At 40.7% G+C, this 12,748-nt stretch overlaps 1 protein-coding gene across 3 annotated transcripts in view; it reads right to left on the reverse strand.

Annotated features, from left to right (window-relative positions):
* The window catches only part of LOC126185136 (F-box/LRR-repeat protein 6), a 235,207-nt gene that overhangs the window by 165,395 nt on the left and 57,064 nt on the right, over positions 1-12,748 (reverse strand). For all 3 annotated transcript variants that reach the window (XM_049927972.1, XM_049927970.1, XM_049927971.1), the window contains one exon: positions 3,126-3,289. In XM_049927972.1, coding sequence (XP_049783929.1) covers positions 3,126-3,289 — 164 coding nt within the window. The remainder of the gene's footprint in view (positions 1-3,125; positions 3,290-12,748) is intronic.

The raw sequence follows: 12,748 nt of genomic DNA on the forward strand, positions 1-12,748 counted from the left end.
GAAGAACTGAGGCTTTGTGGACATGAAAGACTCCCCACCAGCTCTCGTACAAACTAGGAACTGGGGCGAATAACTGTCACTGCCATCCTGAGACTTACGCTCCTCCCACGGTGTGGCCAGGGAGGGGAACGTTTTCGGATCGTATTTCTGAGCATTAAATTGAGCCCGAGAATGCTTAGAGACTGCTGGCGGCTGACCACCAGTGAGAGATGATGTATCACGCTTCATTGAGGGTCATCCGCCCTGATGCCACCCACTCTGACCAAGGGCCCTCCCCACGGGCGCCACCCAGCCTCAGCAAGGGTCACCTGGCAGGATGGCCATTGCCGGGAGTTCCGATGCCCCAGAGAGATAGGCATCTACTCCTCGGCATACGTGGGGAGTTAATGGCGCAGGCATCAGCAGAGCGATCCCTGTGTAGTCAGGGGGCTACAACCGACAGGGTACGTGGCGGCCCCACCACAACAGACTGGCTACCGTGTTGGATATTAGGTGCAAAGATGTCCACGGTCGTTGTCTCTGCAAAAAGCAACACTGCACAGTGCATAGTGGTAATCGCACCCAGGAACGTATCCTCGCCCGAGAGATGGAAAACGAGCGGGACAGCATTGCGACGACAAGAAAGCTGGCTAAAGTTCTCAATACACGACGCATACAATGCACCACGTAAGGCACCCTTCCCCAGTTGGCTCGCTCTTCACAAGAATTTGGAAAGATGGAGGTCAAAGACTTTTGCGACTCCTTTTAGTCGCCTCTTACGACAGGCAGGACTACCGCGGGCCTATTCTTACCCCCGAACCCGCAGGGGGGAGTGACTGTGTCATTAGCTGAGGTAGTGTTGATCATCTTGAGGACCGAGTGAGGGTTGCAGTGGTTAGCGAACTGGACTCACATTCGGGAGGATGGCAGTTCAAACCTGTGTCCTGCCATCCTGATTTAGGTTTTACATGATTTCCCCAAATTGCTTCAGGCAAATGCTGGGATGGTTCCTTTGAAAGGGCACAGCCGACTTCCTTCCCCTTCCTTCCCTAATCCAAGCTTGTGCTCCATCTCTAATGACCTCATTGTCTACAGGTCGTTAAACACGAATCTCCTACTCCTGATCATTTTCAGCAACTTCCACGAAGCTATGCAAAGTTTATTTGCTCTCTCTATCTCTCTCTTTCACACATTGTAGCTGCGTGAATGCCACATGGATCATCCACATGGTTGCAGTGCTCTAATGACTACTACTAAGATAACAAACACTCACTTTTCTTCACAGTAAAAGAAATCTGAGCAGCCCAAGCATATCAGTTCCACATAGCTGATCTTAACAGGTACTTCCAAATCATGCCATCTGAAGTCTCATACCTACAGCAGTTTCTCTACACTATGATGAAGGTCTTTTCTGTCCTGAACACTCTATGATCTCAAAATCCACTGGCCTAATGATATCCTGTCTCCCTCTCTCTACATTTCTGTTCTCCTAACCTCGTGCTTATATTTCTTCTACTTCTTCTCAGCTTCAGGTGTCTCTAATGTTTTCTTTAATTTCATTTGTTATTTATTTTATCCTCCTTGGGGATCATTTCTTAAAACACTCACATTTTTATGATGTTGCCTTTTTCCTGCATGCCACTATAATGCACCACCATCTTCCCATAGGTACTGTGTCCGCATTGATCCATCTGTGTACACTCTCCCTGTGTTCAATTCACCTGTCCCCTCCTGCACTCACTCTAAGCAATCATCTGTCATGTTCTCTTCTACTTTTCCTGCCTCTCCATCCTCCTCAGCTTAGGCCAACAATCTTGAGCCACATTACAGCTACAGAAGCATGTGTGTATGTATACTTTCTTACTATGACAAAAACTGTAGTGTGAAGGCTTTTCCACACTAATGGTTACTTTTTCTGTGTCTGCTTTCCCTGTAAATCTTCATCTTCCAAGTAATTGATGATCTATACTCTCAATCATTGTTGGATTTTTGTTGTTAAGCACTAGGAAGTGAATGTACTGCATATGAATGTGAGCTTACCAACTGTCTTAAACATGCCTTGTCATGAAGATTTATCATCAATGCTATGTAACGTTTTAATACTTGTTCTGCAACATAAGTATACTACTGTTGTTGCTGCATTTTTGCAGACTAGAAAGGAGAGAAAATGAAAAATTGCTACATTTTTATTTTCAGTTCAACAGAATGACTTCTCAGCATAACTCATAGTACACTAGAGTTGAACAGAAAAACACCCAGTAGTTGGACTGAACCGAATTTGGGGCAAAGTCTGGACACTTTAAAAAGAATTACCATAAACAGCAAATTAGGTGTTAGTCAACTTACAATACGGGTAGTTCTCTAAGTAACACACACACACACACACACACACACACACACACACACACACAAATACTGAAAAAAGAAGACAGTATGAAACAGTGAAGTTACTCACTTACAGAGCCAATACAGAAGCCAAAACTGTTATCTTCTATATTTATTGTAATTGGAAATACCTCATTATTGAGTCTAGAGCAAACATAACAATTTCTTAAATGAAAGAAGGGAAAAAAACAATAAAAACAGAATATTTTTGATGTAGTAGTCATTTTGGAATTGGAAATAGTGGATGTAAGTACGGCTTATTTCACCATCCAATGGAATTAAACTTTAAAATGGCACAAGATATAACACTTCACTAAAGAAAGTTATTTAGCCACCAAATAATGGTGCTGTTTACTATATAGCAATAACTGCTCTTGTAAAAGCATCCTAATAATTCAGAGCTGTCCTATTGTATTAAGTTGAATTCTGAGTAAAGCAATCTAACTTAAACATATCAGGTGATACTTCTTGTAGTGTTCCCTGTTGCTGCACTTGATGTGTCATTTATACAAGTAAGGCAACAGTTCTGTGTCCCTGTAAGTTTGCACCTCCAATCAAAAAAATATTTTCTGCAGTTATTACAGGGTATTGTCTAAAAACCCCTCTTACTTTTTCTTTCTGCCCTGATAGTAAGTACACTGAATAATATTAAAAGTAAAATAAATAAATAAATACAACATAACAAATATTTGGAACCTACAGATTTACATGCAACTGAAACACATCAGAAAATAAATCAGAAAAGACCTGCATTTGCATACCAATGTCAAGATGACGTACATGTGTCAATTTATTTGAAAATAACCGTCTGATACGAGTATCATTTTTGTATGCTTTTTTAAGACGGTTCCCTGATAGATCTACATTGTGCCACAAGGAATTAATGGAAGCTACACGGTTCCAGAGATGACACACTTTTGATGCCCTGTAAAACAAAAATGTATTAGAAGTAAAATGATACAACAAGTTTACTGTCATAGTATAGCTTAACCTAAAATGTTCACATTAAAGATATATTTGATGTTTTATGTTTCATTGCTCCTAGAATAATGAATCAATGTGTGGTACTATTTATATGGTATTCTTCAGCGTGATTATTGGTTTTAATATTGAAAAAGTATACTACAGGAGGTAAACAAATGAAAAAGTGTAAAGTAATAAATCCTCCTGCAGAAGTCTCACTCTCCCCTGCTTTTGCTAACACTTATATTCAAATGACCCTGCCATTCAAATGGAAATTGAAATAATTAGTTACACTGTTACATAAAATACATAAAAAAGTAGAAATACAAAATTCTGCAAAAATACATACCAGGTGAATGTGGCTAAGATATCAGTTTAGAATAAAATTACATGTCAATATCCTGAAAATGGATTAAAATCTTGTTAGCCAAAATAAGGAAGAAGCCAAACATTGTATAAAGTGTTTGTATACACATTACTTAAAAAAAAAAAAGGTTCAAATGGATCTAAGCACTATGGAACTCATACTACTTTCATATTGTCATTAATTTAAATAGAGGGTGGGTACAATAATAGTAAGTTCCTTGCAACTTATTATCAAATACAGCTCAGTCAGTAAAATGTACAATTTAATTTTCCTCTTATCCCATACAGTAATCAGCACACCCAAGCCATCATCCACATGATTGAGAGCATGTGGAGTACATACAGTTTTGACACCTGATGTAATTACACCATGGTAACCACAAGAAAAAACTTATTGACATATGCAGGTTGACATCTTGCCTCCTGCATTTGTGAAATTGTTTTGATAAATGTTGCTAGCCTTATTTTGATCCAAAGAACAAGGTTAATTAGTAACAACTCATATGTCCCTAATTTGAGCCTTGTTGCTATCTGATTACACTTAAACAAATTCCAGACCTGGTAATTAGAACAGACTGCTAACCATCTTCACTTAACATCCTGACAGATCCTTGGACCTCATAAAAGAAAAGTTCTGAAACAGCAGTTAAAAAGCAAAAGTTAAACTGCCACATGTGAACCAATACTTTTGTTTCCATGGAAACACTAAAATTTATTTACACTTAAATAACTGACCACGTGTGTTTCTCCAACCAAAACCTCTAGCTTGATATAAGGACTAAAACCTAATACTGGATTACCCCCTCCACTAAACCACAACACTTCCCTTCAAATATTAAAGCTTGCCACTTGCAGTTATTTAAACTCCATACGCATAGTATCATACATGTGACGGACTTGAACACTTTTTGAGCAATAGAACCCAATACATTGTTGTAGATGGCAGAGACAAATGTAGTGTTACAGCACCACTCCTTTTCTCCAGCCACATAAATATCATGTCAGGTTCGCAGTTATCTAACACTGATAATGACACTTTTAGTATCGGCACAGGCGTGATAATGCCTTGGAATTGTCATCAGCATGAATGTAACTAGGCTAGCTGATAGTGGCTCAACTACAAACTGGGGAGCTGAATGTTGGAAGAGGGAACGGATCTTAACAAGTGAGTTAATCAGTGGGGAACATAGAGTCTGAATACCACGTAGAGAATGAGCATGGAGGAAAACACGACACATGACTAGCGCGAGCAATTGACAACAGAGCACATGGAACAGAGCACTGTGTGGTGCTGAGGCTTGGTCCACAGGCATTGAAATCAGTGTTAGAACTGCTACACCAGGCATACAGCTACTGATACCAGACATCTGGGTCAGTGGCTCTGCTCATGCCATGCTTCACACATGCCCCCAAGGCAGTGCTCTGCACTATTTTGCTGTAGTACCCATGCATGTAGTACCTTCATTGCATACATCTCGATGTCTGCTGATGGGGATACTAAATCCCTTCCCCCTGAAAAGGCCAGGTAAGGCCAAAATACAGCTTGCTCTGCCAGTGGAGCAGCAGAGTCTGGTGTAATGGTTGGTTATCCGACACAGTCAGGGTGTAGACTCCGCCACTGGTGAGCAGGGAAAGGAGGCAATGGTTCAAATTCCATGGGTTCCACAGTAGGGGGCACAAGAGCTAGCCCTGCGGGTGCCCCACTCCGTGGTCAAAGGTAGAATGGTGGAGGGCACATGCACATGGGGACAGTAGCAGGGGAGTACGCAGCTGCAATTGGGAGGCTCCCACTGAAACAATGCCGCAACCGACCCCATTGTCGCAACTGATTACAAGGATGGATCAGCTGTTCCTGACCAGTATCCACAATGCCAATCTATGTGGTCCAACACTACACCCAGCAGCAACCTTGCTGCTGGCTGAAAGACCGGGTTCAAACGAACAACAGTCCTGTGAGAAAAGCACATCGGGATGTGACAATCTGAGGCATATGACATTGTGGCTGGCACCCACGTAAATGTTCCATCGGACTACATCTGTTACCTGGCATCGCCCGGTATTTAGCCAGGCAACTCAACGGGGTCACAGTATGAGGGAAACACACACGTCTGCATTTGGATCTTGTACATACACACATAGTACACCACCTGTGAGTTAGACATCGGGTGAAATAAGGTCGTGGTCAAATGCTGGATACCACTGCAAATGCAGTCTTTAAAATCCTGTGACACAAATTGCTGATTGTTATCAGATACGAGAATTTGGGAAACCCCTCGATAGCAAAAATTACAGCTAATGCACAACCATTTGCTGTCGACATTGTGGAGGACAGTTTGGTGACATAAGGGAAATTCAACAAAGCGTCAACCACCAACAACCACATAGGAGTCTGCAAAGCTGGCACGCACCCTGCCCCCAATAGTGATCTGCAACTCACCAAGGGGAAAACTGATGCCGCAGCACAGCACGGTTTTGTGCACAGGCCATGCAAGCCAGTAGATGTGAAGACGTGCCAAAGCCTTCATAAGAGTCATACGCCAGTGTGATGCGTGCTGCAGCTGGAGTATGCGAGGGCACAAAACTGGAGGGATGACAACTGGACAGCTTTGCTCCTCCATGATGAGTATGAGGATGCCCTGGAGAATGCTCAGTCAATCATAGCAGAAAAACAATGTACATCACACCAAATCTGCTCCAAAAAGAGTGCCTCAGGCCACGCCACATGGACAGCTGAAACAATTTTCTGGAAAAGTAGGGCAGTGGTTGTGGCAGCTACCACTTCCTGTGCTACCATAGGAAAATCTGGCAACGTCTGTCGCAAGACATTAGCCGAGGCAAAAATTAGGGCCTCCTGTGGGTTGAGTTCTGGATCTGGTCCCACTGGCAATCAAAATAGCCCATCTGCATTTGTATGCTGGGCAGTGGGCCGTTATTGAATGTCATAAGAATAATTATTGAGAAAAAGCACCTCCCTACAAAATCAGTGAGCAGTCCTATTCAGCAGTTTGGAATGAAGGCCGAATAAGGAAAGCAATGGCTTGTGATTGGTGGTCAGTACCAACTTCACCCCATACACGTCTGGATTCTGATGTGATAGTACCACACCACAATTCCATACTGGAATGTGTCACAGGCCAGGGTTAAAAACTTACCCAGCATAAAAGAAGCCAAATGGGGAGCACAGAACAAACACTATTGGTAGGATTGAAAGACCCTGTGACAATCTGCAGACCAGAGAAATTTGATGCCCCTTTGGCAAAGCCAGTTAAGGGAATGGCAGATGTAAGTGACTTGGGAAATGAATCTTGGCCAAAGAGATCTCAAGGTTCTCTGATGCTGGCAGGTTCACAATGTCTTGACGTGCTCCATAAGGCTGAGCACATGACGCAAAAAATGCTCCTTTGGGGAAAAAAGACTACATTTTTTCTAATTTGCAATGAAGACCAGTCTACAAACGGCGTTGGAAATCTGTCTGCAGGTTCCACAAATGCTCCTCTCATGTGGAGCCCGTGGCCCAGATGACATTGAGGTAGTTTACGCAACAAGGAATTTCCTGAATTGACTTCTCCAAATATCATTGATAAAGTCCAGACATGAGAAGGTCCAAAAGGTGAGCACTTACACTGCTAAGAGCCCACAGGAGGTGTTAAGCACTAACAAACTCCAAGAAGTGGTGTCCCGTTGAAACTGCACATGTACGTCATGCAAGCTGATGCACAAAAAATACTGGCCCCCTGACAACTTTGCCAACAACTCCTCTGGGTGCAGGTCGGAATACGAGTTCATAACACTCTGTACATTTATCATCTGTTTAAGATCGCCGCAAAGGTGCTGGTGACTTATGGCTTCTCAATCGTAACCAAAGGGATGGCCCACTGACTCAATGAAATGGGAGAAATGACACTGAGGTCCTGCAACAATGCAAACTGATCCTGATCTTACGATGCACTGGGAAGGGAATGGGGTGGGGGTGACAGAATTAAGGTATTGGCTTAATGGTGTGTGGACCACTATCAGTGCAGCATGAGAATGGAGCAATTCCTGATTCTGTTTGAGCAGTTCCAACATTTGCTCCTGCTGCAGATTTTATTGCTTCTCCTGGAGGCACAACTGCTCCTTCCGGCACTGTACAAATGGGTCCACGGTAGGCACAGTTTCACACTCTAAGGAAGAAAAGAAGATTGTAACATGCACAGGACTGTCTGATGTTGCCACTCGGTACAGGCTTGACAACGCCATGGAATTAGCCTCTGTAACTAGGCTAGTTGACAGTGACTTGACTACAAGCCAGCAAGCTGAACACCGGATCAGTGAACAAATCTCAACATGTGAGTCAATTAGATTAGATTAGATTAGATTAATACAAGTTCCATGGATCATGAATACGATATTTCGTAATGATGTGGAACGTGTCAAATTTTCCAATACATGATATAATTAAATTAATTTAACAACATACTTAAGTTAATATAACAACTTTTTCATTTGTTGTGTTTTCTTTTATTTTTTTTTATTTTTTTATTTTTTTTTTTTTTTAATTTATATCTAAAAATTCCTCTATGGAGTAAAAGGAGTTGTCATTCAGAAATTCTTTTAATTTCTTCTTAAATACTTGTTGGTTATCTGTCAGACTTTTGATACTATTTGGTAAGTGACCAAAGACTTTAGTGCCAGTATAATTCACCCCTTTCTGTGCCAAAGTTAGATTTAATCTTGACTAGTGAAGATCATCCTTTCTCCTAATATTGTAGTTATGCACACTGCTATTACTTTTGAATTGGGTTTGGTTGTTAATAACAAATTTCATAAGAGAGTATATATACTGAGAAGCTACTGTGAATATCCCTAGATCCTTAAATAAATGTCTGCAGGATGATCTTGGGTGGACTCCAGCTATTATTCTGATTACACGCTTTTGTGCAATAAATACTTTATTCCTCAGTGATGAATTACCCCAAAATATGATGCCATATGAAAGCAACGAGTGAAAATAGGCGTAGTAAGCTAATTTACTAAGATGTTTATCACCAAAATTTGCAATGACCCTTATTGCATAAGTAGCTGAACTCAAACGTTTCAGCAGATCATCAATGTGTTTCTTCCAATTTAATCTCTCATCAATGGCCACACCTAAAAATTTGGAATATTCTACCTTAGCTATATGCTTCTGATTAAGGTCTATATTTATTAATGGCATCATACCATTCACTGTACGGAACTGTATATACTGTGTCTTATCAAAATTCAGTGAGAGTCCGTTTACAAGGAACCACTTAGTAATTTTCTGAAAGACAGTATTGACAATTTCCTCAGTTAATTCTTGTTTGTCAGGTGTGATTACTATACTTGTGTCATCAGCAAAGAGAACTAACTTTGCCTCTTCATGAATATAGAATGGCAAGTCATTAATATATATTAAGAACAACAAAGGACCCAAGACTGACCCTTGTGGAACCCCATTCTTGATAGTTCCCCAGTTTGAGGAATGTGCTGATCTTTGCATATTATGAGAACTACTTATTTCAACTTTCTGCACTCTTCCAGTTAGGTACGAATTAAACCATTTGTGCACTGTCCCACTCATGCCACAATACTTGAGCTTGTCTAGCAGAATTTCATGATTTACACAATCAAAAGCCTTTGAGAGATCACAAAAAATCCCAATGGGTGGTGTTCGGTTATTCAGATCATTCAAAACTTGATTGGTGAAAGCATATATGGCATTTTCTGTTGAAAAACCTTTCTGGAAACCAAACTGACATTTTGTTAGTACTTCATTGTTACAGATATGTGAAGCTACTCTTGAATACTTTCTCAAAAATTTTGGATAAAGCTGTTAGAAGGGAGATTGGACGGTAATTGTTGACAACCGATCTATCCCCCTTTTTATGCAAAGGTATAACAATAGCATATTTCAGTCTATCAGGGAAAATGCCCTGTTCCAGAGAGCTATTACATAGGTGGCTTAGAATCTTACTTATCTGTTGAGAACAAGCTTTTAGTATTTTGCTGGAAATGCCATCAATTCCATGTGAGTTTTTGCTTTTAAGCAAGTTTATTATTTTCCTAATTTCAGAGGGAGAAGTGGGTGAGATTTCAATTGTATCAAATTGCATAGGATGGCCTCTTCCATTAACAGCCTAGCATCTTCTAAAGAACACCTGGATCCTACTATACCCACAACATTTAGAAAATGATTATTAAAAATATTTTCAACTTCTGACTTTTTGTTCGTAAAGTTTTCATTCAATTTGATGGTAATACTGTCTTCCTGTGCTCTTGGTTGACCTGTTTCTCTTTTTAATAATATTCCAAATTGTTTTAATTTTATTATCAGAGTTGCTAATTTCAGACATGATACACAAACTTCTGGATTTTTTAATAACTTTTCTTAATATAAAACAATAGTTTTTATAATGTTTGATAGTTTCTGAGTCACTACTCTTTCTTGCTGTCAGATACATTTCCCTTTTCCGGTTACAAGATATTTTTATACCCTTAGTAAGCCATGGTTTGTTACCAGGTTTCTTACGAGTATATTTAACTATTTTCTTGGGGAAGCAGTTTTCAAATGCATTTACAAAAATGTCATGAAATAAATTATATTTTAAATTGGCATCAGGTTCACGGTACACCTCATCCCAGTCTAACTGCTGTAAGCTTTCCCTGAAATTTGCAATTGTTAAATCGTTGACTGAACGTACTACTTTGGAGGACTGTTTAGTATTGCCGAATGGAGCTATGTCATATATTGTAACTAGCTGTGCACCATGATCAGAAAGACCATTCTCAACAGGCTGAGCATTTATCTGATTAAACTTATCTTGGTCTATAAAGAAGTTATCTATCAGTGAGCTGCTATCCTTTACCACCCGAGTAGGAAAATCAATAACGGGTGTCAAATTGAAAGAACCGAGTAATACTTCAAGGTCATTTTTCCTATTACCCTCTTTCAGAGAATCTACATTGAAGTCCCCACAAATAATAATTTGCTTCCCCCTGTCTGACAGATAGCACAACAAGGAGTCCAAATTTTTCAGAAATAGATGAAAATTTCCTGATGGGGACCTATATACAGTTACAATTATAAATGTGCCTTTATTTAATTTAAGCTCACAGGCACATGCTTCTATATGTTTCTCTACACAAAACTTTTTTGTTTCTATACTTTTTGCACAATGATAACTTTTGACATATATGGCAACTCCTCCTTTCTCCATATTTTCTCTCATTACATGTGCAGAGAGCTTATATCCACTTACATTTACCTTATCCATATCAGTAACAATGTGATGCTCAGACAGGCATAGTATATCTATTTCATCCTCAGCTTCTAAATCTTCTAAACAAACCAGAAGCTCATCTATTTTATTCTTTAAACTCCCAATATTTTGATGAAATATACTTACATTATTTTTAATTATACTTTTATGAGAACCTTTCCTTATTCTAACATTTGCAGTACTCTCCTGTCTGAGTTTCTCATTGTGCTTAGGCCTAGTTGCTATACCAGTTGCTATACCAGTGGTCACATGGTGTTCAGAGAGGCAGATTATGTCAACTGGGTTGGGTGACTTTAATTCATCAATGCAATTACCTAGGACTGAGATACAACTTGGTGGAGATAACATTTCTGATGATTGGTGAAAATTCATAATTGACAGCTGTGATTGGTGATCCAATGTGCTAGAATTGTGCTGTTTAATTTCTTTCCGAAACTGAAGATTTGTTTCAATCCTGACTTCTCGTAGAACTTGACATCTTTCTGTCTTACCTATCCTAAAAAAGGTGCTGCTCCAACACCTGTAACCACTGGTATTTTACCATTCATGGCAGTGCCTCCCCCCCTTAAATTTCCTGCTATTACCCCAGCCAGTTTCCCCTTCCCTTTCCTGTTGAGATGTAGGCCGTGCCTGGTATAGTCCCACCTACTGATAGAATCAACAGGAACCACACCAATACGAGCCCCCCGCACCCGACCCAAGCAGCCGTTCCAACTCCAAATTAACTCTCCCAACAGAAGAGTTCAAATGAGGCCGGTCATGGCGTCTCAGGACAGATACAAATTCAACATCGGTGTGTCTCGATGCCGACGCAATCTTTACCAGGTCACACTCTATACTGTACCCAGGATCTCTGTCGATGCTGTTCCCTGGCCCTCCCACAATAACCACGGTGTCTTCCCTGGTAAATCCTTTACAGAGTGAACCTAAATCCTCTGTCACCTGATCCAGACTAGCACTCGGTTTGAAAAAATTTGTGACCTGGTATTCTGGTCCTAATTCCTCCTGCAGAAGTTGGCCTACACCTCTGGCACGAGAACTGCCTAACAACAAAACTTTCTTCCTTTTCGATGGCTTTCCTACATTCTTTTTCAATTTCCTATTGAAAGTTTGTTGTGTCCTGTCTACACCTACCTCTGCTTGAGGCTCATCAGTTTCTAACTGAAGCAACAGGTCAAACTTATTTTTGACATTCACCACAAAACTGTCAGACTTAGATCTAGGCCTGTTCCTTCTGCTACCTGTTGCCACTTCCCACCTCTCTTTGCCCTTCTCCCTCCTTAACCTGTCTGGGGAACAGAGGGTCCAAACACTGCAGAAAGAATAAGCACGAAGGAAAACACGACAATGACCGGCACCAGTGACTGACAACAGAGCACACAGAATAGAGCACAGCACAAGGCCGAGGCTCGGTCCGTGGGCATCGAAATCGGCATCAGAATTGGTGGACTAGAACTACTGCCGACAGTAGGTAAATATCTGAGTCGGAGGCTCTTCCCACGTCACACTTCGCACGTGTCTTACACGGCAGCATTCTGTACTATTTTGCTGCGATACCCGTGCCAGCTCCTCTGAAAATTACTGTTACGTACAGAAAAGTGACACTGTCGAGTGACTGTAGAGGGATGACTTGACCAGAATTTATACCTTATGTAATAAACAGCAGTATGCTTTATATGTTGACGGATAGGAGAAACATTAATGTAATGTTCAAATACAGTATTACGACATGAAATAGATCGAGCACATACGGATAGTTGTAGATAAGGCAA

Source organism: Schistocerca cancellata, chromosome 4 (genome assembly GCF_023864275.1).
Source record: "Schistocerca cancellata isolate TAMUIC-IGC-003103 chromosome 4, iqSchCanc2.1, whole genome shotgun sequence".
In the NCBI taxonomy this organism is placed as follows: domain Eukaryota; kingdom Metazoa; phylum Arthropoda; class Insecta; order Orthoptera; family Acrididae; genus Schistocerca; species Schistocerca cancellata.